The sequence below is a fragment of the Aspergillus affinis genome (assembly GCF_023601865.1).
Source record: "Aspergillus affinis strain CMG 70 chromosome Unknown NODE_1_length_919884_cov_86_970707, whole genome shotgun sequence".
Taxonomy (NCBI): domain Eukaryota; kingdom Fungi; phylum Ascomycota; class Eurotiomycetes; order Eurotiales; family Aspergillaceae; genus Aspergillus; species Aspergillus affinis.
The window spans coordinates 421,862-449,861 of NW_026515782.1; the positions used below are offsets into that span (position 1 = coordinate 421,862).

The 28,000-nt window shown below is 51.0% G+C and overlaps 11 protein-coding genes across 11 annotated transcripts; 3 read left to right on the top strand and 8 right to left on the bottom strand.

The window, feature by feature from the left end:
* Positions 1 to 1,573: 1,573 nt before the first annotated feature.
* Positions 1,574 to 5,197, bottom strand: KD926_004058 (uncharacterized protein; the record flags this gene model as incomplete). Its single annotated transcript, XM_053095912.1, has 7 exons — positions 1,574 to 2,254; positions 2,330 to 2,983; positions 3,929 to 4,242; positions 4,302 to 4,363; positions 4,425 to 4,807; positions 4,868 to 4,944; positions 5,002 to 5,197. The coding sequence occupies 7 exons, from the start codon at positions 5,195 to 5,197 to the stop codon at positions 1,574 to 1,576; spliced, it is 2,367 nt and encodes a 788-aa protein (XP_052961201.1).
* A 903-nt stretch (positions 5,198 to 6,100) lies between these two features.
* Positions 6,101 to 7,743, bottom strand: faeB-2 (putative feruloyl esterase; the record flags this gene model as incomplete). Its single annotated transcript, XM_053095923.1, has 2 exons — positions 6,101 to 7,341; positions 7,404 to 7,743. 2 exons carry the CDS (start codon positions 7,741 to 7,743, stop codon positions 6,101 to 6,103), a joined length of 1,581 nt encoding a protein of 526 aa, XP_052961202.1.
* A 1,213-nt stretch (positions 7,744 to 8,956) lies between these two features.
* On the bottom strand, positions 8,957 to 10,775 carry KD926_004060 (putative nuclear membrane fusion protein Kar5; the record flags this gene model as incomplete). The annotated part of the gene is made up of 6 exons (XM_053095934.1): positions 8,957 to 8,991; positions 9,048 to 9,390; positions 9,438 to 9,494; positions 9,547 to 9,768; positions 9,816 to 10,633; positions 10,682 to 10,775. 6 exons carry the CDS (start codon positions 10,773 to 10,775, stop codon positions 8,957 to 8,959), a joined length of 1,569 nt encoding a protein of 522 aa, XP_052961203.1.
* Positions 10,776 to 11,342: 567 nt separating this feature from the next.
* KD926_004061 (mitochondrial 54S ribosomal protein uL6m) lies at positions 11,343 to 12,246 on the top strand (the record flags this gene model as incomplete). The annotated part of the gene is made up of 3 exons (XM_053095945.1): positions 11,343 to 11,613; positions 11,681 to 11,794; positions 11,873 to 12,246. 3 exons carry the CDS (start codon positions 11,343 to 11,345, stop codon positions 12,244 to 12,246), a joined length of 759 nt encoding a protein of 252 aa, XP_052961204.1.
* Positions 12,247 to 12,470: 224 nt separating this feature from the next.
* On the bottom strand, positions 12,471 to 13,529 carry KD926_004062 (3'(2'),5'-bisphosphate nucleotidase; the record flags this gene model as incomplete). The annotated part of the gene is made up of 1 exon (XM_053095956.1): positions 12,471 to 13,529. The coding sequence occupies one exon, from the start codon at positions 13,527 to 13,529 to the stop codon at positions 12,471 to 12,473; it is 1,059 nt and encodes a 352-aa protein (XP_052961205.1).
* Positions 13,530 to 14,450: 921 nt separating this feature from the next.
* KD926_004063 (LSB5 family protein) lies at positions 14,451 to 15,928 on the top strand (the record flags this gene model as incomplete). The annotated part of the gene is made up of 4 exons (XM_053095967.1): positions 14,451 to 14,465; positions 14,542 to 14,744; positions 14,804 to 15,832; positions 15,916 to 15,928. 4 exons carry the CDS (start codon positions 14,451 to 14,453, stop codon positions 15,926 to 15,928), a joined length of 1,260 nt encoding a protein of 419 aa, XP_052961206.1.
* A 725-nt stretch (positions 15,929 to 16,653) lies between these two features.
* Positions 16,654 to 18,561, bottom strand: KD926_004064 (uncharacterized protein; the record flags this gene model as incomplete). The annotated part of the gene is made up of 1 exon (XM_053095977.1): positions 16,654 to 18,561. The coding sequence occupies one exon, from the start codon at positions 18,559 to 18,561 to the stop codon at positions 16,654 to 16,656; it is 1,908 nt and encodes a 635-aa protein (XP_052961207.1).
* Positions 18,562 to 19,462: 901 nt separating this feature from the next.
* KD926_004065 (MFS multidrug transporter) lies at positions 19,463 to 21,164 on the bottom strand (the record flags this gene model as incomplete). The annotated part of the gene is made up of 2 exons (XM_053095988.1): positions 19,463 to 20,904; positions 20,957 to 21,164. 2 exons carry the CDS (start codon positions 21,162 to 21,164, stop codon positions 19,463 to 19,465), a joined length of 1,650 nt encoding a protein of 549 aa, XP_052961208.1.
* A 2,777-nt stretch (positions 21,165 to 23,941) lies between these two features.
* On the top strand, positions 23,942 to 24,484 carry KD926_004066 (uncharacterized protein; the record flags this gene model as incomplete). Its single annotated transcript, XM_053095999.1, has 2 exons — positions 23,942 to 23,954; positions 24,015 to 24,484. The coding sequence occupies 2 exons, from the start codon at positions 23,942 to 23,944 to the stop codon at positions 24,482 to 24,484; spliced, it is 483 nt and encodes a 160-aa protein (XP_052961209.1).
* A 491-nt stretch (positions 24,485 to 24,975) lies between these two features.
* On the bottom strand, positions 24,976 to 26,093 carry KD926_004067 (DUF2011 domain-containing protein; the record flags this gene model as incomplete). Its single annotated transcript, XM_053096010.1, has 3 exons — positions 24,976 to 25,329; positions 25,415 to 25,958; positions 26,068 to 26,093. 3 exons carry the CDS (start codon positions 26,091 to 26,093, stop codon positions 24,976 to 24,978), a joined length of 924 nt encoding a protein of 307 aa, XP_052961210.1.
* A 439-nt stretch (positions 26,094 to 26,532) lies between these two features.
* KD926_004068 (putative integral membrane protein) lies at positions 26,533 to 28,000 on the bottom strand (the record flags this gene model as incomplete). Its single annotated transcript, XM_053096022.1, has 6 exons — positions 26,533 to 26,954; positions 27,021 to 27,088; positions 27,156 to 27,529; positions 27,600 to 27,667; positions 27,751 to 27,787; positions 27,848 to 28,000. 6 exons carry the CDS (start codon positions 27,998 to 28,000, stop codon positions 26,533 to 26,535), a joined length of 1,122 nt encoding a protein of 373 aa, XP_052961211.1.

Below are 28,000 nucleotides of genomic sequence, written 5' to 3' on the forward strand. Positions count from 1 at the left end.
GCCTCTTCCTAAGCCCTTTCCCTCCATCCTTCAGGTATCTCGTCATGTCGATCACTGCTCGGGCCCGGAGGGTGCTGGAATCCGGTCGATCCGGTTCAATCCTTCAGAAACTACGGAGTCGGAGTACTACTCAGAACGTAAACAGTAGTAGACTGTAGACTCCACCGTCTGTTCTCCGACTGTTCAATAATGCTAAGCAATTCCGCGATTCCGCACTTCTGCAATTAGCCATGACTCCATATGTTTAATTTACGGATTCTGCAAATGTATGGGTCCGACCGTTGAAGAAGAAAAGTCAAAAGGATTGGGGACCGATGGATGGTCTGAAACATCGCGAACCGTACTTTCTCTGTCTGGGTAGTTCCTTATGTGGGGATCGTTGAGGTTGCCGGATGGAGGTTAGATTATTGATTGATTCATTCGTTTTCTATGAGTGTTGTTTACCTTATTGGGGTGGGGAGACTATAGTTGATGAGAATGAAGTGGTATCCTGGTTGGGATGAATGGGGAGATCATTGAGAATGATCATTAGTAGATATACCTATCTCTCTCTGTCTGCTTACCAAGAAAGGTTTATTTGTCGTAGAAAATAACAAATGTACCCATCTAGCCCTGTTTCTCTCATCTTCAATCAAATCGTGGCTCGTCCTCGGAGAAATATCGGTGCAATGTATATACGGAGTACGGTGTAGGACCAGTTTATTAATCAACTAAACTATAATATTATTAAATATTCCAGAGACTTTGGAACAAATAGATAGTCTAGAGACTAAACAGACTGTCAAAATGTCGATCCACCCCGATCTTCCTTCGTGTTGTTCAAGTGGATCTTAGTATCATGACGTCGAGGTTTCTTTGCTCTCATTGCACAATGGATCTTGGCCTTGGCTTTTATTTTATTTTGTTTTGTTTTGTTTTTCTTAACTTCAGACCGGTGGGTCTGAGTCCTGAAGGATTGTGGAGTTTCGAGGTTTTAATTTCCATTGCGGTTGTCTAGCGTGAACGTGGATAACTAAATACTCTGCATGAAGTACAAATCAATCATCTTGGCGAAGAGGCTGGGAGGCTGGGGTTACATCGTGGTTCATGTCGGTGGTCTGTTTTGTCTTGCTTGAGAGAGAAACGGTGAATCTTGGTAAAGACGGTGTGGATAGTTGGATAGCTGATTGTTCGTAGACAGAGCCCTGTTTAGGTGAAGGACTGATATTTTGTGGGCTTATGTTGAGCCATTTGAATCTGGTCTCAACTATGCCTTCGTCTCGAGGAAGAAGAAATCAAAATAAGTGAACGTCACGCATTACTATCTAATGATCAAGTCGGATATAACGTATAGTCTTAGATGTCCTGTACAAAAACCACAAACACAACCCATTCTTCCAATTGTCCGGGCATAATCTTGATAGAATTTCGTCGTGAATAAAATATAATACTGATCATATCATAAGCAAGGAAAGGTGTGGCTCGTCATTTCGGGGAATAAATCGTGCAGGTGTAATAGGTCTAGCCAGCGGTTGAAAACAGGTCCATCGTCTCTAGAGACCCGGCGGTGGTGAGTCTGTATGTCGTTCATTCTCTAGTCAGCGGATTCGACTTGCTCGGCCCAAGAGGCTCCGGTCGCTGATATGGGCGATATGGACGTCTCGATCTTGGCCGCCTCGACGGCAGGGTTTGTCGCGACGGCGGGGGTTGTGACGTCGGCGCTCTCCTTCTTGTCACTGCCCGGTAGGGCAGGGAAGTCGTTGTCATTGTTGATCACCGGCGGCGATGAAGTCGGTTTGTGTTCCGGTGCCGATCCGTCTACGGGGCCGTTCGCTCGCCCTCCACGGCCGTTTCCACGTCCGCGGCCGCCTCGACCACCCCGACCTCGGCCGCGATAGTTGGGGTTATTGTCGTGGTGCGGCGGTTCGTCCGCTTGCGCTCCCTCGAAGTCTCGACGTGCGTAGCCCGAAACGCCGCCGTGCATGCCTCGGAATCGGCCTCGCCCGCCGCGCCCGCTGTCCGGTTCGTCTTGCTTTTCGGAATCCCATTCCCGCCCATTCAGGGCCTGCAGCTTCCGTAGGCGATTGCGCTCTCGTTCGTTATCCATCACGCGGCGGTTCTGGCGTTCTTGCTTTCGCTTCACTTCGGCGACCTTCTCGCGTTCAAGGAACGAAGCCTGGTCGGCTTCGGCACGGGCATGAGCGGCGGCTTTTTTGGCAGCGTTCTCCTTGGCAGCTGCAATGCGCCTCGAGAGCTCTTCCTCGGTGAGTTTAGGCTGGTAAGGAGAAAATCCCCAGTTAGCAACGAATACGTTCCTGACTCAACGTCGTGAACCCTGAATCTGACGTACCTTTTTGATCCCGCCGGTGGCGCTGCGATCTCCACGCACGGCCGGCACTTTAGGAGCATCGGCCCCCGCCGCGGACGCATTGTTATCCTCGTTATTACTCCGTTGTTCCGCATTTTCTCCGGACGCATCCGGCGTGGAGTCTTCCACGTTGTTATTTTCCGGTTGTGAGGTCGCGTCGACCGACTTTGGCCGCGATACCGGCCCCTCGGCGCGTCGTTGGCTGGAGTTCCGCGACCCCCGTCGTCCGCGTCCTTTGCCTCGGCCTCGGCCTCGTCTCTCGCCTCCGGCTGCGCCGCCACGCGACCGCGACGGAGTATCAACCCGAGCGGGTTGTGCTTGGGGCTCGATCGGGGCAACCTCGACGGTCTCCTCGGCGACTGGCACTGCGGGCGGGGCTTGCTCCTCCGCGACGACGGGGATGATCTCGTCGTCGAATAAATCGTCGCCGCCGCGTGTCTGGGCGAACTCGTCGGCCATTTTTATGTTGATTTCTCCTTCGCAGAGATCAGATGGGAGTAGATTTGGGTCGGAGAGCCCGATGCGGTCGAGAAGCAAGACGTAGTCGATAGAGAGAGCTGGTGGCAGGCGATCCGAGCGATGCTGCGAATTCGGAGGAGAGGCAGGAAGAGTAGAGGGGAAGAAGGCCGATCCGCGCTAAGTACGGAGTATCTACTCTAATGCACGCGGAGAAAGTCAGTCGGCGTATCGTTCGTCAACAATTTAGAACAAGAGCGCCATGCAGAGAGGATCCGCAAGATGAGACATCTGATCTCATCTTTCTATAAATATGACAGTCCCCCGGTTTCCCCAGCCTCCCGGGTTTCCAAGGCGGTGTGTTGTCGCCGAAGTGCGGGATGGTGCAGGATTCACCATCACGCACCTCGAGATCGAGGGGAGGGTAGTCTCACGTACCGGATGGGTTGATTGACAGAGCTCAGATGCACCACTTCGCCAGAGTCTCGACGGGGAGCGATCGCGACGACGGAGGGAGCGGCGGCGGATTCACTCGAGATGAAAGAGCGCCTTTCTGCCGCCTGCCACCGCCCCTTTCTGCCGGCGCCAAGCTATCTTGTTGCCTCAGGATGTTAATTCTTTCGTGCCTGAGGCGCCAACGTCATGGCTCTATACAATGATATGACTACGAGTATGAGTTGGCTCTGCTTGTCTGGCACGATCCCCATATCGATTCTCCAAGATTCATATCAGAATAAGAGTACTTCTGGAGTACTGAATCTGAGTATACAGGCTAAGATCAGCTATACAATAGTAACAGCTTGAGTATGGAATCAGTCAAGTGTAAACCATACCGATGCCATCTGATGAGTGTATGGTTTGTTCCTGCAGGCAACGACGGAACTTTCCTTCATCCATATCGCCACTTTTTGAAATAATTCATCCGCCTTTAATCATTAATTACGATCATCGAAATGCAACCGTCTGATATATCACATATTACTGAGATACAGTGTACCATCACCCGAACAACTGAATATGAACAAAGGAAGAAAAGAGAGAATAAAAGAACGAATAGGTATCTCACTGGAACTTCTTTTAGAAAGCCAAAAATTATACGGCGTCCACGCTACGTTGCTGGGAGACAGGCACCAGCTCGTACGAATTGCTCGGATGGGCATCCAAACGAGCCGTCCTACCAGCCGGCTGGAAGGAGGTGCCGGGCTGATAAATCAACTTATCATAGTCGTAGGTGCTGCTCAAGTGCTTGCTACCAGTGATCTCGGATCCTCCGGTGAGTATGGATCCTCCGCCGCTCGAAGGCGTGGATCTACGCTCAGACGAGCGACCAAGTTTCCGGCGCACCTTGGCGAAGAGAGGGGGGTATGTGGGCAGACTCGCGCAGATCAGCGCCATTGCGAGCTCGATCGTGGCCCAGTTCAGGCTCATTGTTGTTGAGTCTGGTTGTTTCATGTAAGCCGAACCAATCTATAGAATGGGAAGGATCATTCATACTCACCAGTGAATCCGTGGTCCGTCTTCCAGCAATGATAGGAACGGATGGCACTAGCAACACACACGCTACGCGAGGTGAGTCAGTTAAGAAACGCAGGGATCGATTCGAGAAGGAAGGTGAACGGACAAGCCTCCGAGAAGAAAGATGCCGGTGATACTAGCTTTCTTCGCGGTCCTCAACCCTGACTTCCGGACCATATACACGGGGAGCGCCAAGATAATAAGATCAATCACGATGTTGGCGATGCCAGTTCCGACCAAGATGTTTCCGGCTTTCATGCATTTGGCCGTGGTCAACTTCAAGGCCATGGTCCACGCGGCGCGGATCGGGTGGCATTGAAAGATGAGAATAAAGGCGGCGACGATATACCAAATAATGCTCATCACGGTGGGGATCCAGGTCAGGCGCGCGAAGCTGTATATCGGGAATATGCGGCGGTATAGGACGAGAATTGAGAGCTTGACAAAGGTGATACAGACTGCGAAGAGGTGTTCTTGAATGAAGAGATGCTGATGCACGAGTTTGGTGAGCAGGTAATGGTCCCTCGCGGTTTATAATAGCGTACTTACTTTGAAGTAGTAGTCTATCTGCGCCGGTGTCATCTCGGTAAGATCAGATCCCCCTGAGCTACCATTTCCAAGAATGCCTGTTTAGTTGCATGAGCTGTGTTGGCATTGCGCCCCTCCTACCGAGCCTTACTTACCCAGGAGGAATACTGTCTGCTCGGCATAGAATGCTGCGGCGGCGACGAGAATGAGCGCATCGTCCAGACACCAGGCACGCCCCTTAATCTGGAGTCGTGCGAAGAGACGAAGAGGCAGGGAGATGAAGACCATAATCATCATGGCTATGGAAAGGCCTAGTGCCAAATCGCCGGTTGGATGCCGATCGAGTGCCATTCCGGTGGATGAACCAGTTCAAAAGAAAAGAAGGAAGTGAACATGGAACTGGATGACAATGGAATGAAAGGAAGAAAAACCGGGAAATTTGAGGCAGTCGACGGGGGCGCAAAGTCTTCTACTGGGTATTATGTACTAGAGTTGGCTACGGATAGGTGCTGTAGTAATTACGCCATGGTGTATAGGATGGTTCCTATAGAGTCTTATCACAGAAGTACCAACTCCCGGTTTCTTTATCCTTCTCATCGCGCACGGTCGTCTCTCGTATCCATGGCTCCACTCTGGCAAGGGGCATCTCATAGTCAGATCAATAGTTCGCGGAGAACAGTCCCTAAAAGAGACTGTGGCTGCTTTCGACGCTTCGTTTCTTTCTTCTGCCTGAATTTCTAGATTACTTCTCAGCTTTTCTCAATGAACCAGCCTATCGGAGGTTGCCAACAAGGACCCTTAGCATCCAGGATTGCTGGGAGCCACATTGAATACCAGTCAATCGAATCGGCTCAGTGGGTTCTACGACTTAGAAGTAGCAGACATCATCATTGAAGCAACCAGTTCCAACGGATTGATCCCAGTTTATTCCAAGGAATCCTGTAATGTATTAGATGCCTACCTCTTTTTCACAGGTCGGCGTTCAGGCCTCTTAATCGGAGGGAGAATCGGTCCTCTTTGTCGTTTTTCTTTTTTGCTTCTTTTAGCGCGCCTGATCACGAGCTTCGATATCAAGCTAGAGCCGGACAAGACCGAGAAGAAGTTCCTCATGGGCGTGAATGATCTTATTGTGCTTCATTCAAGAGAATTGAATTTTATTATTCTGTGCTAGAGACATAAGGATTGATTGGTTAAATGAACGAACAAATTGTGTCGGTTGGTCGATATATACACATCAAACTAACATCTATAGATCTACACGCAGTGCCACGCGCTCTCCTCCGTATAGTTTCCTGGTCCCTTGTACACGTTTCTCCGAGGGTATCTGCAATGTTTCCGGGTATACTCGACCGCGCTTCCGGGCCCGTTGGCAAACTTGGCGCCACGGACATGCTCCGGCGCAATGCCCTTCTCAACCCACTGCACCATGGCCATCAGGACGTTATTCTCGGGCTTCTTGCCGTTATCTGTGCGATAACCGTTACCGATGCCAAAGGCGCCGTCGCCCTGCGCGCAATGCGCCATGCCGCTGATTGGGAAGAAGCGGTAGAACTCGTCTAGGTCTTCGGGCGCCAGGTCCATGGTCTCTGCCACGCGAGCATAGTATAGCTTTGAGTTTTCCGAGCTGATCAGCTGGTCCTGCAGACCGTGGTAGGTCAGCACCTTGCCACCGGCGGCACGGAATGGCGAGAGGTCGGCATCCCAGGTCTGGATGTTGAAGGGGTTCTGGGCCAGCGCGTTGGCGGTGTCTGAAACGGAGAAGGTTGTGGCGTCCCATTTCGTGTCGTTGTAGACCACGTACCGGTACCAGTCCTTGCTGTAGGCGAAGGGCTCGCCGTTGTACATCATCTGAGCAGCGAGGATTTCTGAACCCGGCTGCATGCGCGGGTACAGGAGGGTACCGTTGACGCCGTAAAGCGGGGAGAGAATCTCGCGCACCGTTTTGGCTTGGGCCCCAGTGATGCATTTTTTCGAGGACGAGCCAGACTTGCAGATGATCGTTTCCATGATGGGATGGCAGAGATCTGGGTCCTCGATGACGCCATCGCGGGCTCCGTCTATGCCGTCGCACTGTCGGAGGATCTCGTTGTGCACGATCTTCCACGCGGCGGGAGACAGGTAGCTGTCGGATGAAGGGGAGCCGGTGATCGGGTAGAAGTGAGCGCTCCACGACAACAAGTTGACAAAGTTGAAGGCCGGAGCGCCGGCGACCACGCCGTCAAAGTCGTTGGGGTATTTCTGGATGGATTTGAAGCCCTGCCGGCCGCCGGTGGAACAGCCTAGGTAGTATGATTTCTTGAATCCCTGGTCGTAGAACTGCTTGGTGAGTTGCTTGCCGATCACGACGCCGGTATGAAGGGAGCGATAGGCAAAATCCTCGACGACCTCGGGGTGCTGGTAAAAGGGCTCGCCGGATGTTCCGTTGTGACCGTTATTGGCGCCAACCGTTGCAAATCCTAAGCCGGATGCGTATGCGACGTCATAGTACTGGATGCCTGCGTAAATCTGTTAGAGCCCAGTTCCAACTTAATGGTGCAGCAAACCAAGTCACACATACAGCCACCAATTCCTCCATTTCCGGTGCTCAAGAAACGGCCTGCGTAGTCGCGTGGAAACCAGGCTTCCATGGTGATCTCGCTGCTGTTTGAAGTGGCCACGGCCAGCGCAATCCGGCAAATGTCTGCAGGCACAGACTGCGAACCTTCACCACACGTGGCTGGATTGCCTGCGAGAGAGAGGTTCGTGTTCCCCGGGACATAGTTGACGAAGTTGACCCGTACATTGGGTAGATCAATCTTATCCGCAAAGCTGGTGCATTGAGATTTGAAAGCGTCTTCCCGAGCGAGAGACGCTGTCCCCAACGAAAGTAAGGATAGAAGGAGATGCAAGGGAGCCATCTTGTCTCAATTGAAACCGATGACTTTGGGGTGTCTGGCTAGTGTTCTTGCGAGCAGAGAACAAGATTCATTTATATATAATTTTCCTGCCAGTGATAGCTACCAGAGGCTTGTGGGGACCACGGGAGAGCTCCCTCCGAAGTTATGCCGGAAAATGAGTTCGAGATGCCCCATCTGAGGCAGCTAGGAGAATGCCTATTCGCCAAGATATAGTGCTGCGAAATGAAGGAGAGAAATTTGTCAGGGGTGCGTGGATAATATTTGCAACTTGGCGTCAATTGGAGTCTGGGGATCGTCAAGTGGATTCCCCACAAATGCGGAGAAATTTCCTGGGCACGTCATCTTGATTGCTTCGGCAGTTGGAGAAGGTCCTTTAAGTCCATTTCTTCGTCAAGATGCATTTCTCGGCTAGTGCCGCTGCCGAGATCAGCACCTCGAAGATGTTCACTGAGCTTTTCACCGTTTTCACCTGGCAAACCCCTAAGGGAGAATACGTTACCTTGCGTCGTCAAAACATACGGCGTTCGCTCGACTCGACTTGCACTGAAGTAGCACCATCGACAATCATTGAGAAGCAGCCTCTTTGAGCACGAGCACTGTCCTTCAAGTAGACTTAAAATTGCCGAGGCACTTAGGGAAGATATATGCCTGGATCTCTTGCCGATAGTCGCCCGAGGAAAATTAGGGTTGTGTCTCTACCGAACCCGATGCCGTAGCGCAAAACATTGCTTTTTCTAATATAACACAACCAGTTATATCTTGTACCCACCCCTGACATCAAGAGAGTCAAAGCGTTTTCTCCGTGTTTGGTTCATCTGGCTGCCTAAAATTCCCCGGGTTAGTGGGCCCAGCTGCGCTGGAGTGGGTGTTGAATGAAAAAAAATATAAAATATAAAAAAAAATAAATTCATTAGCCATTAGTATTCGTAGAAGTCTGCGAGAAAAAACGGAAGCTGAGATATAAAGGGCAAAAACAAAACAGAAAACAGGTAATAGGCAACCGAAGACAGAAAACATTCAAATAACAGATGGTTAGTTGCTTCCCTTTCATATCTGCTTAAAAAAAAGACCGCAAATGAATTGTTCGCAATCAAATGTAAGAATAAATAGCTCCGGGCGAACCGATTATAGAAGACCAGTTTCATAACATGGCCAGGGCCTATACTCATGGAGCTCGCATCGTGTGGTACCTTCCGGCGTGCCGCACATGAAATTAAATATACCACAAGAGCTTGGCCGAGACGTGCACTATGCGGAAAATAAGTTAGCTTCTTGTTTAGACCTCGCACGAAAGGCTTCTTTACCGGCAGCGATTAGTAGCATTGCAATGAATACTTTTAGATTCTGTGTACCCAGTACGCTAAAAAGAAGGCCATACGCCATCCATGCCGAGTATGACCCGAAAATTCCGCTCAGCGTAGGTGAGTCTTTATACCTCGTCGTAGCTTCATCAATCATGGCTTGCAGATTAGCCGCGGTTGCAGCGGCCTTATCTATGAGAGCCTGTGAGATATGCATGCTGGTCTGCATATTCTGCTGAATTTGAGATTGCGCTTTCAAGCACTCAAGCTGCTCAGCCTGCGAGTTGTGGAGATTGTCGGCATTCATTTGAGATTTCTCCAGGGCATTTTCAAGCCCTTGCAGGCGCTTCAAAGCATTAGGATGGTGGGAAAAGCGTAGAAGATGCTACGTACCTCGGACATGCTCGTCTCCTGCTGCAATAAAAGCCCAAATCTTCCCGACAGCCATTCCTATTTAGGTCTGAGCATGAACGAAGCGCCGAGTCATGACCGAGTCACTTACTATAGAGGAATCAAATGCCTGCATTTGAACGAAGATAGTAGCAATGTCACTTCGCAAAAGGATTTCCAGCTTTTGCTGAATAGACGATGCAAGCTCGTTCTGTGTCGAAGAATCCTGCCGATGAGCAAGCCTCATTTCCTCATTCCTGAGCAAAACCTCGTCATGGACAGTTCTCAATGTCTGTTGCAGGTGGCTGATTCCGGTAGAGGCATTGAGGATGTTCTATCAAATATTAGATGCACCGTCTTTGTAGATGGTTATTGCCTTACCTTTTCTAAACTAGTCGCTTCATTTTGAGTCCTGCTGAGAATTGAGTTGACGGAGTCGACCATCGAACTGGCACCTAGTCCAATGTCATGGAAGATGTCCTCAAATATTCTGATGAAGCTAGATTGTGTTTCTTCAAGCTCTGCAACTAGTCTGACCCTCATGATTTCTGTGGCTTCCATGAAGGCTTTATGCTGCGCTGACTCCGCAGCAGCTATGCGCAAAGCTTCTTGGAGTCCGCTGTTGAGCTTAACAGAGGCTTCGATGATAGATTTGTAAAGCTCAAGAAGCTCTTCTTTCTCACTTTCAACCCTTGCGGCTTGGCATATGACTATGGCATTCTGCCTGCTATTGCTGTACGAGGTCCACCATTGAGGTCTCGATTCCAGTGTTTTGAGGCATGTCGCAAGCAGCTCCTTGGACACATTGCCTGGTCCCTGAAGCGGTGATTTGGACTTGGAAGAGAACCCAAAGAGTCTTTTTTTGTTCTGCGACGGAGTTGTCACCGGGAGACAGGGCGAGGGTGTGGAGGCGCCCGCTTCATTGAGTTCGCAGATAGCTAAGCTGGCGGCATAGAGCGACCGCACATGCTCCAGAGCCACGTAGGTGTCTGGGTCTATGCTCTCATTTATCCTTCCAATCGACTGGCACGATGTAACCAGTCTCGACGCCGCCAGTCGGTTGCAAGACGGCGATGATTTCATTGTTTCCAGCAGCTGAACCGCTTCCACGAATATAGCGTCATGCTGTTGTGTCTTCGAGTTTAGGAAGGTAACAAGATTCATATCTTCGGACATGGTGTCTCTCTGTAGGTCATGTCCTGCAAGTTCATATTAGCGTGTCCTATTCATATTTGACTGGAACGTACCACTGGTAGTTTCAGCGCAGCCAAAGCCCAGAACGAGCAACCAGTATACCATCGTATGGGTTAAAACCGCCTTTGGGGAGAAGAATCGAGTCATTTTGCCGCTGGTATTGAAGTCAAGGGCTTGAATTGATTGAGCGAGTGGATATCTGGAAAGACTTGACGAGGCCAGGATACTAGGCACTCCTTGGTCCTGCTAATGAGAAGGGATGTCGGAAAGGATGCGGTAGCAGAGTATGAACAGAACACCGTTGGGCTCTTCAATATGCTTTAAAGGATACTGCTAGGTCGACTATCACTAGAGATGGGCAGCCAGGTCAAAACGAAGGTAAGTAGTATTTAAATATAGTAAAGTAAGCAATGTGGACAGACGGAAAGAAGAGTGGACTACCGTGAGGTAGAGATGGAACGCATTGCATAGACGAGATAATCTATCAACTCAGACAATGGCGGACAAGCACCATCGATGACGGGGCTCAATCCTCCATAATTGTTGTTGCAGCGTGAGATGAGGTCGACGTCTCCTCCGATCTATACAGCGAGCATGGCACGTGACCTGGTGACACTAACCGCATTGGGTGACGCAGGGCCCGGGCAAAATCAGACGGGAATCGGAGGTTCACTCCGCCATCGTCCAGCATCGAACCCCCAAATTATCACCGCCATGTCACGATCTCTCGCCCAGAGCTGCTTCCGACAGCTGTCACGGAGTCCCTTGAAGCAGGGATCTCTGCCGGTCTTCCTCGCCCCCGCCTTTTCCTCCCAACGAACACAATGTTTCTCTACCACCTCTCCGACGCAATCTCGAGTTGGCGGCGCCGCGCTCTCCATCCCCCCCGAAGTCAGCCTGAAATTCGTCGACCTTCCTCAGACCCAATTGAGAGGAATGGCCAAGGAAAAGCCCAAGGTCGCAATTGAGGTGAAGGGGCCATTGGGTGAGCCATTGCACTGGAATCGACGTCTCAGGGATGCAGGTTCTCTAACCGTGAATGTGAACGATAGGTGAAATGACACTGGACATTCCTCCTTTCCTGGAGGTCGCACACGATGAGGCTGCCCGGAAAGCTAGTCTTACTGTCCAAGATCCGGAGATCGCGCACCAACGCGCTATGTGGGGTATGTATCCCTACGATTGAGAGTCTGTTGTTCAATTGGCATCGTACTCGAATTAACTCTTGGTTCTCTCTCACTTAGGCACCACTCGGGCGCACCTACAGAACTACATCCTCGGCGTGTCGGAAGGCCACATCTGTATCCTCAGTCTGGTCGGTGTCGGTTACAGAGCCAGCATTGAAACGTCGGCCACCACCGTCGAGTCCGAGTACCCCGGTCAGGAGTTCGTCTCTCTCAAGGTCGGATACTCTCACCCCATCGAATTGGGTGTCCCCAAGGGTGTCAAGGCCAGCACTCCCCAGCCGACGCGTATCCTGCTGGAGGGAGTCAACAAGAACGTGGTCACCAAGTTTGCGGCGGAAATCAAGGAATGGAGAAGACCGGAGCCATACAAGGGCAAGGGTATCTTCATAAACGGGGAGACGATCAAGTTGAAGGCCAAGAAGATCCGGTAAACGGTGTTATCTTATAATCAGGTGTTGGAAAAGAGGAGCAGTCTACACTTTCTGTACATGTATATCCCAAGCACGTTTCCTTTTTGTCCGCCACTGGTATCTATCAAATTTTATGTACTTTTAGACGCATCTAGCGCGCAATGAGTCTGGAAAAAAAAAAAAATTCGTGACAAGAAATGGTGTTCATCAAATGACAAATTCGTAAAAGTTTTCCCCGTTTCTTTTTACAACTTCAGCACAAGCTTAACGGCGTCGATGACCTCGTCCTGGAAGGCAGCGGGAGCGGCAACAACGCCCTTGTTGGCAGCCAAAGTGCGGCCCTTGCTGAAGTCCAGTCGCTGGCCGTAGATGTCGGTCACTTGACCACCAGCCTCACGCACGATCAGGTCACCGGCGGCGTGATCCCAGATCTTTTCCTGGTAGTCCTTCTTCACAGGCAGTCGCAGATAGATGTCACCAGCTCCACGGGCAATGGAGCAGTACTTGGCCTGGGAGTCCAGTCGCACGCTGGGAGCGGTGATTCCCAACCGCTCCGCAACGGCCGCGTTGTCGCCCTGAGCGGAATGTCCGGCTTCGACACCCTCGCAGAAGACAGCCTCCGCAATCTTGGAAACGGGGCGCATGGAGATCGACTTGCTCTCGGCGAGAGTGGCGTTCGTCAGCGGACGGCTGGTGGAACCGGCGCCCTTGATGGCAGAGAACAGGACTCCGTTGCCGGCGCCGCTGGTCTGGTCGACACCGATGGAAGCGGTCATGGCGGCCGAGTCGTCCACGGGCAGGTTGGGGCAGCCAATAGCACCCGCCTTGACATCGCCGTCCTCAATCAAGCCGAGACAAACGGCGTATTGTCCACCACGCAGGAAACCCTTGGTGCCGTCGATGGGATCCAGAGCCCACACGCGACCCTTGGGGCCTCCCGCACTCTTGCCTTGATCGATAATGTCCAGCATTGCTTTCTCGCTAGGCAAGGGCCCGCCGAGGAGCTTGTCGCTCTCGGGGTCCTCCAACTTGATGTCGCTGACCAGTCTCCAGATCTCGGCGCTCAGCGCCTTGTCTTCCCGGAGGGAGCTGGCCTCTTCTTCGGCGACGATCTCGTCATTGGGGAAGTTCTTGCGAATAGCCTGGATGATCAAGGCCTGGGCTCCGAAGTCGCCAATGGTAACGGGCGATTTGTCATCCTTGGATACGGTACCCTTGGCCTTCTCGTTGAAAACCTTCTGGGTGAGGAGGGTTGCGCGCTGGACGGCGAGTTCGGCGATAAAGCGTTCCTGTTGGTAAGACATGGTTGCGACTTGGGTATAGGAATGAGAAAAGGAGAATAGTTGTGGGAGGGGAAGTAAGTGGCGGGTTTTTAAGATGATACTGACTCCCAGAAGCAGAGTGGAGCAGACGACAAATGTTGAGAGGCGCGGCCGGCGAATCGAGAAGCGATCGGCCGGTATCGCAGGACCCATTTACTGAGAGAAGGAGGCGAATGGGGAGGGGGGGAGGTGGGTATCAAAGGAGAGTGGGCAGTCGAGGAAAAGGAGAAGATGGAACAGACCGACGGTTGCGTCGAGCTTCAGCCAGAAGGAAGCCGTCCAATTGCAAGTCCAGTGACCGAATCGGCACGCATCCTCAGGCAGTGAGGCACCGAGGCCCTCCTTAATCCTCCCCCCGCCCTAAACCCGTTTGAGCAGAGAGCGAGGGGCAGTCACGAGATTCGCGATTGCGGCATGACGTTGACTTTCCTTCCCCTCTCGCCCTCTTCTCCCTGTCCTCTCCTCGTTCTCTTCGTGCCCGGAGGCCTTACCGTCGATCTGCACGAGCTTGTTTACGAGCTGGGATTTCGCTTTTGGAGGGGTACGGCGCGTTAGGCTGCTCATCGCCACGGGAGACAATTTGAAACCCACTCCGACTGGGTCTAACACGTCACTGTTTGGCCATTGTCATTGCGCTAGTCCCTTTGTTGTTCTGCACCACTATTAAAGGGAATCTCTGAGAGGCTTCGCGCGAGATCCAACGGGAGTCAGGTCCCTCGAGATATATTCACCTGGTGGTCAGATCATTTTCTTCGTTGTTTTCTTCCGTCAAATTTGGTGGGATTGTGGACTGTGGACTTGGATGCGGGGATACTGGTTATCAACATCCAGGGCGAGGGCGATTGTCATACTGAATCCGGAAATCGTATATCAATTCATCGGAGCAACTGCGTTCTATTCATCATGTTCCACTCGTCGGTAAGTTGATTCCCATGGGAGCAGACTTGTCGAGATTGCACAATCTGCGTGTAGATTGCCCCCTGAGGATTTGCAGTGTGATGGGGTGATTGTTGAGTGGGCTGGCACTAACGCAACTGGTGTGCAGAAACCGTACTCGGCCGTGACCGTACAGATTGAAGTCCTTACTAGCGAACAATATGAGGTCGAAGACTCTAGTGGAATCGTTGATCTTATAGAGGCTGTAACTATCCAGGGTAGCGGCCCAACCGAAGCTAGTCGGGCTCTGCGTAAGAAGCTGTCAGTCTTCGCTTTGACCCCCCGATATTAGTACAGTTGCTCAACTAACACTTCTCTAGAAAATATGGAAACCTCCATCGGCAACTAAGAGCGCTTACGATCCTCGACTTTCTGATCCAAAATGCCGGAGACCGTTTTCTGCGGGAGTTTGCCGACGAGCCATTGCTGGAACGACTGCGAATTGCCGCCACCGACTCGGTCTCTGATCCTCTGGTGAAGCAAAAATGCAAACAACTCTTCGGGCAATGGGCAGCAACTTACAAGAATACCCCGGGTATGGGAGGAATTACGGCCCTTTATCGACAGCTGCCGAAGCGCAAGCAGCCGGCAAACCAGGCCAAGGCTAAGGTTCTACGGGAAGCCAACCCTTCCGATGAACCCGCCATGGGCCACACCGTGTCCATTTCGGCTGGGGATGGTCCGTCTACGGTCCTGAGTGGTCCCAAACATAAGCACTCGTCGAGCAAATCTCTCAAAAAGGAGAAGAAAGACAAGAAGGAGAAGAGGGTCCGTGCGCCCTTCAATCTGGAGAGAGAAAAGCCAGAACTCTTACAAACACTCGCCTCTTCATCAGTTGCCAGCACAAACCTTCTGAACTCCTTAAAGCTCGTCAACCGTGAAACACACCGCGTGAGTGAGGATGCCGAGGTCCTCAACCGCTTTGAAACATGCAAGCAACTCCGGCGCCAAATTCTTCGGTATATCCAGAATGTAGAGAGTGAGGAGTTCCTGGGGAGTTTGATCCATGCCAACGAGGAGCTGGTCACCGCCCTGATGGCATTCGAAGTCTTGGATAAGAGCGTGGACTACGATAGTGATAGTGACCAGGATGTTCTCGAGACCGGCTGGACTCCTGACCGCGACGATGTGAACGAGTCATTTGCGGGTCTTGTTATCAACCCGCCCAAGCCTCCCCGGCCTGTGCGGCCGCTCAGCATCAGCGTCCCGTCGTCTTCACAGCAAGCGCGACAGGCCAACAACAGCGATACCGAATCAGAAACCGACGAGGACGACGACGACGAGGACAATCCGTTCGGAGACCGCAATGAGATCCGTACTCCCGGCATTGAGAAATCTCATCCTACCTGGTATGTATCATCATCGCCTTGCCATCTGTGGCCGTTCTTCATATTGGTACACTAGTGTGGACACCTGAACTAATTTCGTGCAGGAAAGAGGTTTAATTATACAGCATTCGGCATGAGAGTGCAAACATCCAACCCTTATTCCAGCTATTTCCTCAGATCGATGATCATCACTCGCTACCTTTGACTCTTCCCCCCTTTTTTTCTTCTCACGATACATGATAAGCAATGATGCTTGGACTCGGTGGAGTGGATTGATTGTTTTGAATGGATTGACTGGTTTTCGATCCACCATGACATGTACCATTACCTTCTCTGTTGATTTCTTTTTATTTTCTGGTATTTCTTTTGCCTTTTCTTTTAAGACCAATAATTGCGTCACACGATACCAATCTTATTTACATTAAAAGGCGTAGCAAAGACTTTTTTCAAAATGAAAAACAACATATAGGCATCATCATTAACATTGATTCAGAGACCTCATCATGCCATAAACTCATTTCACAGAAAACAAATAAAAGAAAGAACCCTGCTACCATGCAAAAAGAATAATAATACTTCCTAATTTACAGCCATGCTATGAGACGTTTAAGTCAGTAATAAAAATATAAATGCAAATGGGTATTATGAACGTGGCTTTTCCAGGGAACCCAGGCGATCGACACTAAGAAAAGTTGTACCAAAGCCTTGGAGAATGAAAGAAGCTGAAATAGAAATAAAAGTAATGAAAGGGAGGTCGAAGAACCCGCAGGCACTTCTCGCACACATCCTCAAGACAGTGTGAATGTGTATACCCCACAATAGTCAATGTGCAGACAGCAGTCTCATGATAACACTTTCGTTTTCATCCATTCACTGGTCCCGACGCCCAGGTTGAGACCGTTACGGGTCCACCAGCGTCGGACACGTCCTTCTGCGCCGGAGACTGGGTCGGCATCTTCAAGTGCTTCTTCGATATCGCAGGTTTTGAACTCCACCCGCAGCCCGCTCTGTCGCCACCATTCGAGCACGTTGTCGTGGCCATTCTTGGTAGGCCCGACGAGCACTTGGCAGTCGAAGATCATTTTAGCGCCCTTAAGACGGTACCAGAAATCGAGGACGTGGACGTGGCCGTGGGTGCTGGCGATACGCGCAACCGATTCGGCGTGACTGTAGGGGATGCCCGAGGCATCCCACCAAGCAATAGATTCGGTACGGCCGGATTGGGCAGCAAGCAGGACGGATTTTCCGACTTTCAGAGGGATTGGATTCGATGCGGGAGCCTTGTCCGAAGCGTCTTTCCACCACTGTAGCACGTTGACGCGACCCTCGGCGCTAGCCGATTCCAGTGCACGCTCCGTATACCGGAGTTCTAGGCCAGATGTCCTCCACCATTCGAGGACGTTGACAAAGCCGGCGCGAGAGGCTCCGTCCATAGCATCCGCGATATATTCTTTGTTTGGCAGGGCCGGCGCGTCACGCCACCATGTCAAAATATTGGGATTCCCGTAAATCGCGGACGCCCGGTATGGCAGGTTGGTGAGGCGAGAAGTCGTCCAGAGTAGATCGAGGTGATTCTCTGTGAGGTAGGAGAGGACGTCCGTTCGCGAGAACTTAGAGATCAAGTGGCAGGATAGGTCGGATATGGGTTTCCATCGTGGCAAACTGTCAATACGTTTTTTGATTGCAGCGAAAGATCCCCTCAAAATCGTGTACTCCAATGATGCAGGAGTTGACATCTTCAAAAGATGGTTTTGCCATTCTTTAGGTACGGGCAGGTTTGTCGGGATGCCGACAGCTTTGGCAATCTCCCAATCATGTAGCTGGTCCTCAAAGATGTTGAGCCACAATTCCATGGGCAATGAAGTTGGCCCATCGTCGAGCTTATCAGAGCGACCTGTAAGATGCCGCAATGCCGCCGCAGAAGTGGTTCCGGATGATTTCGTATCCGAGGCAATGGTCTGTTCGTAAGAGTTCCCCGAAGGCGTATGCGAAGAGGTGGCGACTTGTGAAAAGGATAACCCAAGGGCCTTCTCAATGGTTTCATGGGTTTCTTGCAAACCATCCCAATGTAACTGAACTAGCTCCTCCGGGTCGGTAGATTTCATCAAGACCGGCGTGACAACATGTATCCAGGGCCAAAACTGGTTGACCTCCTCTAGCTGTCTGCCACTCAATGGATGGTGCCATTCCGTGATGGTCATGCCAGGTACTAAGACGACTGGCTTGGTAGATATCCAACCGCGGAGAAGTGCCAGCGTCAGTGTATTTGTGAGGCCTGACAGCATTGATCCTAATGTTCCAGCATCAATCGGAGCGATGATAAGCATGTCCGCCCATTCACAGAGTTCGGCAGCCTTGGCTTTCAACCATTTCCGAGCACCCGTCTTTTTCTCAAATGTCTGGCTATCGACTGTATCCATGTAGTGCGGCACTTTGCTCGCGCCGGAGAGAAGGGCAGACGGTTCGTCCGTGATCAATCGCAGCTCGATTTCGGGATGCTGGACCAGCGACGGGAGGACATTTCCAACAAACGCGCTCTCCGTTGAGAGTAACAGACGTTTCCGGCGAGAGACAGTTGCCGAAGACGAGCCATTGGCTACATCATCCTGGGGAGGTATTTGCAATCCATTATGTTCGGCCACTTTCACATCGCCATCTCCATCAACCTCCATTTCAGATGTCCAGCCACACTTCGAGACGGTCGTTGCGTAACTTGGCGTAGGATTACTTGCCTGGAATCCCACTGCCATGTCAATAAGGGAAAACGCCAAAGGGTTAATAAGGTGGTGACCAAAGCGTGGCGATAGGGCGTAGTTTTTGTATTATTGTGTTATCGGAATAAATTCGAGTTTGGAGGATGTAGGGCAAATCAAGGCAAGCCAAAGGGAGGTGACAAGACGCGCGACGACGGAGTAAAAGCGAGATTAAAAAGGCAAAAAGAAACAGTGGCTTTCTGTACCTTATCACCCCAGTGAGAAGCCCGCAGCCGGCGTGAGAAGGAAAATTCGGCGATAGGTAGCGATAGGGATGCAGTTTTGAGTTGTTTCAATTCGCAGCAGACTTCAACGGCGCCCAAGCAACTTTCCAGCAGACGAAGCTAACCAATCCATGTAGGTGATTTTCATTTAGATGGCGCACGTGTTGCACGATTCGTGGTATGATCAAAAGGCGGATAGCGGTGTAGCTCGTTGGGTGATATTTCAACGAGACAGTCGACGGAGCTTTGGGCGTAAATCTGGAGCGTCTCCGCCCAGTCGCCACGTCGGAAGGACAAATGAGAAGGAACGAGCGAGGAAAGAAGACCGGAGAAAGCCGTGCTAGTCACAATGACTCAAGTCCCACGCGAGGGGATTAAGAAAAAAGAAGAAACCCGGTATTTATTTAAGCAGGGTAAGCGCCTCTGGCGGGATGCAAGAATCATGCAAGAATGATGGCAAAGTCATCCGGTTGAAGGCGGCGATCCGCGGGCGATGGCCAACGTGGGTCCCGTGATTGGTTGGCCTGGCCTGCCGTCCGTGGCTGCCTGAGGATGTTGTCTCCTTCCCCATTCGGACCATCTAGTGTCATCGAAGTATGTACATGTCTATCATCTATCCAGTATACTATACTATACCATGCCGTATGATACCCTCCACCTTCCTCTATTGTACCTTACTCCCGTCGCGCCAGATTCGAATGCAACTTGTGTTGCCGCATCCCCAGACTCACGGCAGCACCGAGAATGGCGAGTGCGAGCAGAGTAACAAAAGCAGCCTGCAACGATGCCACGTACGCGTCCAGCACGCCGGGTTTCCAGTCCGCCGGCAGCTTCCATATCTCGTCCAGGCTGTCTCGGATGCGCCGGATCACTTCGTCGGCATCCTCTCGGTTGCCAAACCGAGTCCAAAGACCAGATTTCAGCATGTTCTGGAACACCGCGGACGCAACGGTGATACCGATCGTGCTGCCAGTGCTGCGGAATGCGTAGGAGGCCGAGGTGATCACGGCATGGTGCTTATGATCCACCGCCGAGATCAGCGCCACCAGAGTAATGGTGAGCATGCTCCCGTAAGCAACCCCCAGGATGAAGAAGTACACGAACGGCAGCAAGGTTGGAGTGTTCAGATCCAGAGTACTGATGAGGCTTCCCCCGAGAACCATCAAGGTCATAGCGACAAAGTTCATGGCCTGATAACGTCCGGTGGCGCGCATGAGGATCCCTGATCCCAGTGAGCCCATTGCGGTTCCGACCGCTTGAGGGATCAGCCGGACACCAGCGGCCGTCGCCGACAAGCCCTGGACCTGGAAGAAAAGCGGCAGATAGAATAGCAGCCCGAATACCGCCATCGTCGTGAACCAATTGGTGAGACAGGCAGAAGAGACCGTACGATCCAGAAGCAAGCGAACCGGGATGACAGGCTCGGAGGCGACATTCGCCTCCACATAAACAAAAATGCAAAAGGAGACGGCCGAAAAAGGCAGAGTCGTGAGAATCAGAGGATGGGTCCAAGGCACTTGGTTTCCACCCGCATTGAGGCCTAGCAGGAACAGAATGAGGGTGATCACTAACGTGATAGCGCCGAGGAAGTCAATTCGCTTCAACTTTCCCCGCGTGGTCTCCTTGACGGGCACCTTAACGGTAAAGGCGACGACAATACACGACACAGCGACGAACGGGACCTGTATCAAGAAAGCCCATCGCCATCCTAAGGTGTCGTTGATCCATCCTCCGAACACGCCGCCGAGCCCACTTCCGGCCCCGTAGCAGAGGTTTCCGATGCCCTGCCAAACACCACGTTTCCGGAGAGGTACCAAGTCCGACGTGACGAAAGTTGAAATTGCCGTCAGACCTCCGCCGCCGATGCCTGCAACAACCCGGCCCAATATGATAGTCCACTCGCTTTTCGCAAGACCGCAGATCACGTTCCCCGCGGCGAAGAAGATGTTAGACAAGACGAGCCCCGTGCGTCGAGAGAAAATATCGGTCAGTCGCCCACTCAATGGTTGAAATGCTGCGTTGGAGATCAAATAGGATGTGGCCAGCCAGGATAGTAGGGAAAGTGAATGAAAGGAGGACGAGATGGGAGCCGTCAGAGTTGCGACAATGGTTGTATCTAGTATTACTGTTAGCTGCGGTCAGAGTCCAGAGAAGCGGATCGGACATACCTAGGGCTGCCAAAAAGACTCCGATCCAGACACTTCCCAGTACCAGCAACAGTTCCTTCGTGGTGGGTTCTTGGGCGAGAGGGGCCTCTGAGTCTTGAGGAGTGGCCGTAGCATCCTGAGTCTGGTCCCCAAGGAGCGGTGTCTGCTCCGAAACTGGGGCTCTCGTGACGTCGGCTGCAGCGGTCGGATTGGATTGAACTGAAGCCATAGTTATACAACAATCTATTGTGGGTTCAATCCCCTGGATTGCGAATATTGATGGTCGACGCTGCGAGCGGGGAGAAATTGGGGTCGGAACGTGGAGGCGCTCCGACTGATCGCCGATGATGACATCCCGACGGTCTCGGCCTGATTTCCGAGGCACGCCTTGTGCGGTCCGCCTTCTCGACCTTTTCCACTCCCTTCCCCTTCATAGAATCCTGCATTGAATATGAGAAGAATGAAGAGGATACGGCTAAACTATCAGGATTACGATTATCTTAGTGATACCTCCAATCGGAGATACGGACACCCCTTGCTTGATCGACTAGACCGATCAAATCAGGCCAGTCAAGTGAGTCTATATCTGGAGTTAGAGGAGTGACAGCGATGTCAGAACGTACCTGATACCTTAAAATGGGATATATCTGCTCGAAGCTCCTATGCTCATGGGTATCCTTGATCTAAACCCGATAGAGCGTGTTCCGTAGCCTTCTAGGCCCATGTTAAGTATCCGATTTGCTACATCCATTTAAACCAGCCTGGGTATCCCTGCGTTCTTCCCCTGAATGCATTACGCGCCTTACCTCAAGTCCGAAGACCTTGAGTGATTGAATCTTTCCCGAATCCTGGATACTATATGCGTACAAAAGGATTGTTCTTGTTCTCCAGTATATACAAGACGCCAGACGCAGATTCTCAAGAATGTAGGGTTTCGAATGTGGCATTGCAAAGGCACGGTTGCTAGAGGATTCACGATTTATTATGTGCCGTGGGGCAAGAATATGATGAGGACATTTGGGGCTCCGGCGATGCTTTTGGTAGAATAAGCCTCGTCCTCTCCAACGTGTACTGTACAGAAGCTCCATGCAAAATAGGAAGGCGAAAGACTCTCCAGCCACCAAATACCATACGTGCGTGATTCACGATTGCCGCTTGCTGTTCTCAATTGCATTCTTTGTGATTCGTTCGTTTCTCGTCGTTGGGGTATTGCGCCCGAGAGTTACTGTGCCATTTCGTTGCATCTTGCCATTCGGGATTGCAGGGTTGGACCATCTGAGACCATAATTTAACTATTAATTAAAAACAGGTTCTTTTCTCTGTAATGACTCCGAGTTAAATTAACCACATCGATAGAAATTAGCACGGACGTGGCGATCCACAATGACAATTGACGGCAGGGAGCAGGTCCAATGACCTCAATGCGCTTCGGTGGCCTGAGATTCAAAATCCACGGCGAAATCGGGTCAATTAAAAACCAATTAATTGTTAAGCTTGTCTGGGATTCTGGATAGAGGAAGAAGACAGACTCAAGGGGCCCACGCAGGCTCTGGTACCTGGAGCTAATCTGGAACGGTGATAGTCTAGTTTTCTTAATATATCTCGAATCTTTCTAGAACAGGACAATTTAACCCAGTAATCCAGATCGGAAGTTCTGGTGAAGGACATGACTTTTGTAGCGTCGGACTCTGCTCAACCCAGTCAGTCAGCCCCTGGAAGAGTCAAATCTCCTTGATCAGGGGCGTCAATATGTGTAAACTGGTTCGGTGAGTTCGGACAGTTTAAGGCAGTTGGCCCGGGAATCCAATTTCCAAGAGACAGATAGTCTTAAGATAACCAATAACTCAACTAAAAAGGCTGTGGATGCTCAGATTTTGCCGATTTCCGGTTTCTTTCTTACGCTGCGAATTGAGCTGAGTTGGGGATGTTCTAGCTAGCTTGGTTAACTAGTTGACACCCATGATTTAGTCAACTTCGGGCATTGGAGATACGTCAGGTTCAGGGATGAAGACTGTCGCAGGATAGTCCCTTGACTGTTGCAACTCCCCTTGCATAGGGGTGAGAATATCCTAGGAAAATATGTTTAATATACTCCGTAATAGAGTTGGGATCTCGAAGACAAATACGGGGTATGCGTACCGTGGATGGAAATTTGGCGTCGAGTTCTAATCAAAATGACCCCTCAGATTTCAACGTATTAGATTCAAACCGAGCAGATTTTGTTAACAAATAACACGAGTCTCAAAAGTCTGTGACTATCAGGGACTAGACGGCGAGCATTGACGGTTGAGCTTGATGGCAGGGTTGGACAACATGATCCTCATTGCTATCTCCATTTCGTTTCCAACCGGACTCGACGAATCCGATCTAAAATCGACGGTCCAATAGTCGACAAAACTCCTGAATCTGAGCTGGAGCAGGAGAAGATCTAGACCCTCATCTGGTCTAGTGAGAGCAGCACAGCCACAACGGCGCGCTCTAAACGAGAAGTGGTCAACGCCGAGACCCAGGAGTTCATTGTTCAGAGCCCGTACCACGTCCAAAAGTGACGGACGCGCCCTTGCTTGGTGTGACCTCGAACTTGGCCTATCTTAGAAGGGCAATCAGCGTCACGGTTTCATCGAAGACTCTCCTCATGAATTTCAGAGTCGCAGCGAGACACAGGAGTACAAGAGCTGACGAACCTTGAGGATCGGCGTTGGTCCCCACTTTGGAGATGACAGGGGAATTCTAATAAGTTCTTAGTTCGGGTGCTCCGTGAAGGAACGAATAAAGGAGACTGCGGCAAATTATTTAATTTTTCTTTCTTGATTAAGGACGATCAGGACCGTGCTCCTGCCGTCACGTGGGCTGTCATACGGAGGTTTAAATGCTTGGGGAAGTACCTCCTCGCCGTCGTGCTTTCTCTTCTCTTCCTTTCGTCTCCCATCCTCATCCTGATCATTCTACTCTGCATTCCCTTCTTGACCATATATATCATTCAGATCTCCATCTCCCTTCGACAAAATGCCCGGTGTTCGTAAGTATCCATTCTATACACATTCACATGGCTCTCTAGATTCCTAATCGATATCTGCAGCGCCTAATGCGCTTCGGCAGCTGAAGCAGGGTCTCAAGTCCCTGTTCAAGAGGAAGAAGAAGAACCCCCAGAACAAACCCGAAGGAGACAAACCCGCCGATAAACCCGCGGAGGGCGCTGCTGCGCCGCCAGCTGAAGCCAAGCCTGACGAGTCCGCTCCGACTACAGACCCCAAGACAGGTATGTCTACTAACCAAAACATCCAATCCAGCCAGAAGATTGACAGTCCAAAAGAAGCACCCGCTACGGACAAGCCCGCTGAGAACGCAACTGCGGAGTCCTCCCAAACGAAGCCAGAGAATCCTGAAGCTGCTCCGGCTCCCGAGGCCAAGCCAGAAGCTCCGGCCGGCGAAACAAAGACGGATGGTGCTGCGGAGGCAAAGGCCAACACGGCCGCCCCAGCTGAGGTTCCAGCTGCGGCCGAAAAGGAGACGAAGCGTAAGCTCGGCCTGTCCTCTCCCAGCAAATGATGGTGCTAACAGGGACCATGCAGCTTAAGAGGCCAAATAATTGCCTAGACCCTCCATTTTCGCTTTCTGATAAGACTGGTGCGGCTGTTCAGTCAGTCATGCAATTGCTGCCTGTCCAGCATCGATTTCCTGTGTTTTTTTCTGCCCTGTGTTTCAGTCCTGCATACCCATACCCAGGCATCAAGTGCCGATCGAGTCTTGAGACTGTGGTTTTGATTGCTGTTCATTCTATTCTCATAATACCCTGCATTGCGTTTATTGGTTATTGTTTTATGTTATATAAGTTGCATCCCTTCTTGCAGGCGAACTTTTTCGCTTGTATAATCAGCGTGTCGAAGCTTTGAATCAAATTGCATTACAGCAAATCTTTATCAAGACAACCTATAGACACTTCTTCGCGAGAATAATATCAAATTAAATCTAGCAATGCGATGTGAGCATGGGTATCATCAACTAGGCACAGCCCAAAAGGAACGCAAACCACCGAGGACCTAATTGTCTTCTTCCTGCGAGGATACGTCTTCGTCCATCTCAACGGGTAGAGGCTGGCCTGTGGCCGCCGCCGTCGCAGCTTTGATTTCTCTGGCTTTCTGTCTCCTTTTGATCTTCCTCTCGCGGTTCTTGCGGTTCCGTTTTTCCGCCTCTGATTCCTTCGCCTGCTCCGCGGCCTTGACGCGCTTGCGCAGCTGTAGACGCCGCTTCTTACCCGGCTTCTTGTGGGATTTGGGTGTCTTGGTATCGCTTTCCGCGTTGTATGCGATAATGTTGGCATCGTTCGACTCCTTCGGGAGTTTCGTATGCTGTCTGTTCAAGCGAATGACTCGCCATGGCAGATGACATCCAGGCTGAAGAAAGAACAATAATCATTAGCCACACTGCCAAAACCCCTTAAGCTGACACAAATGCCCCGGGGGGAAAGACTCAACTCACCCATGAAACCCGAGCCCACGCCAACATATCATCCCCGGACACCGCCACATCGGCAAACTGCTTCTTCCTCGCGTCCAACTGCGGGTCCTCGTCCACCTTCAAGCCCGACAACGTCGGCGTCGAGAAATAGTACCCCCATCCCCGAAACGGATTCACGAAGCGCCCCTCCCCGGTCTCCGGAGTCGGAGACCGCAGCCTGATGCGCAGTTTCTGAGCCCCGGGGGCTTTATCGTCGTTTCCATCGGCGGCACCGTTGGTCGTTTCCGCTTGCGCTTGCGTTTTAGGCGCTGCCGGCGCGCTGAACAGTCGGAACTCGAACTCTTGTTCTTCCTCCTCCCCTGCTTCTCCTTCTCCTTTGCTCAGGACGCCTTCTTGGTTGGGATGGGTGTCTTGTCCGGTGGGCTCTGGTTGGTCTGCGATGAACGTGTCAAGGTTTAGCAGTTCGGCGAGACGTTGCTGCGCGTCGGGATTCGCGGACTCTGGTTGCGGGGAGGGCGATCGGGAGGTTGACGAGGCGCGGGAGAGGATGTCTTCGCGACGAACGCTGGAATTGAGAGAATTGAATTAATGCGGTTTCTGTATTGATTGGGATATGGGGTTGGTAACAAGAGAGGGATGGATGGCATTCCGATGGATCGGGTATGCGAACGTACCGTTTTGCGTTCGGGAGATCGAACATGATCTCTGTATTGGTGTGAAAAGAATTGAGGGGATTGATGTCGACAACAATTCCGAGTCTAGGGGTTTATCTGGTGGTGCGCTGGAAGTAGAAGTTGATCTTTGGGTTGCGGTGCGGAGAAATTCCATCGGTGGGAAGTTTTCAAAGTCGGCGAGGGACCTCCGTTCGCCCTACCTAGTAACCCACCTTAGATCCTCTTAGAGAATCAATTGCCAAACCTTAAGTGTATAAGTCAACTATAAGAGAATACTGCAAATAACTAACATCATATAGCATTGAAAAACAACTCATTGAACTAATTTCGATAAAAATTATTAAATAATTGTCAATGATTATCTAGATCTTATGAGAACTACTCATCACATTCTAGGAAACATAAATCCACGGCAGTGAGTCAAGTCTATGCAATGTATTTAAGATATCTCTTTCCATAACACAATCATTTATCGACCAGCCTCCGCACGCTAGAATCGTCATCTGGCGCGCTCCGACTCCCATGGCTATCCATAATTTCCTGCGACAGAATCGTCGTGACATTAATACTCTCCGGATTATAACCGCCATCCGCTCCGTCCTTGACATCACTACGTTCATGACGCGGGTCCAGATCCTGCAACCGGTAGTCTGGCGCACCCCCAATGACAGAACTTGATGTTTGAAAGGGCATGGAATTCGTGTTTCGGTGAGTGCAAGCGTTGCGGTTTGCCGCGCTTTTGCTCCTAGTTTTGGAGCCGCTGCTGCGGGTAGAAAAGATTCGGGGAATGAGGCGCGAGACGAAGGCACGGGTTCCTGGGAGGCTGGCGCATATTATGGCGACGTTGCATTCGATCGCAGACCAGGTGGCGGCGCCGACATTGTCGTCTGGGGAGGGTTAGCGGTGAAATTTATTGGTGTATAAGGAACAGGGTTGGGGGCAGGTAGGCTTACAGGTTGGGTCTGTGGTTTCAGATATGACAAGTAAACTCTGAAGGCGAAGAATACTGGTGACCAGGACACTTTTAACCACAGTGGCAACGTTAGTTTGCACTCATATATATAAAGGAAGGCGAGAGTGCGACATACAAAGCACCGAGCGCAAAAACGGCCATGAGAGCAATCTTCTGTCGTCGTGGCAGCTGAAGGTTCTTCAAGACTGGCATCGGGTATATCAAAATAATGACGTCGGTGATAATATGGATCGCCGCATTCGAGAACCAAAGCGCCTTTTTGTCAAGGCAGTAGCCGCTTATACTATCATCCCAAAACCGGGCAACAGGAATGCAATTTAGCCATGCGCTCATGATCGTCCAAACGCCGTATAATGCCAGGAAACCGATTAGAAAGTAACAGGCAAGACGCATTCGCGGAGTCGAGAAGACCCGTTTATATTGTAGGAGTATTGAGGCTTTCGTCGTGAAAAGACTGATTTGGTAGATGGGGACTGAGACCCAGAAGAACTAGGAGATGAACGGAATAGTCAGTATTGGGGAATTTTGGCGTTATAGCTCAAGGGGATCATTGGCTCACAATCATCTGTTTGATGAACGTTTTATGAGGGACATCGACATAATGTTCTCCCATAAGATTTGCGGTTTCTAGGAGTCATCAGCATTAATAAACACACCTACGCATTCTGCAAAATTGGTCCAGCCTGGTCGTATATCAGGGCTGTCCATACCTCCAACAAAAACGCCGAAGAAAGCCCAGCTAAAGGCCTATTGACATGATGTATCAGAGAACTGCAGGGTCATTGAATAAACCGTCAGGATAGCTACCAGCGACACGAGGATTGTCCAGTCATCTGCACCCATTTGCTTCACCAGAAATGCCCTGGTATATATGCGAATGACCACGAAGAACGTGGCTAAAGACGTAAAGACTGCGCTGGTTGTGAGGGCCTGTCGACTGCGCAGTACCCCGATTGTCAT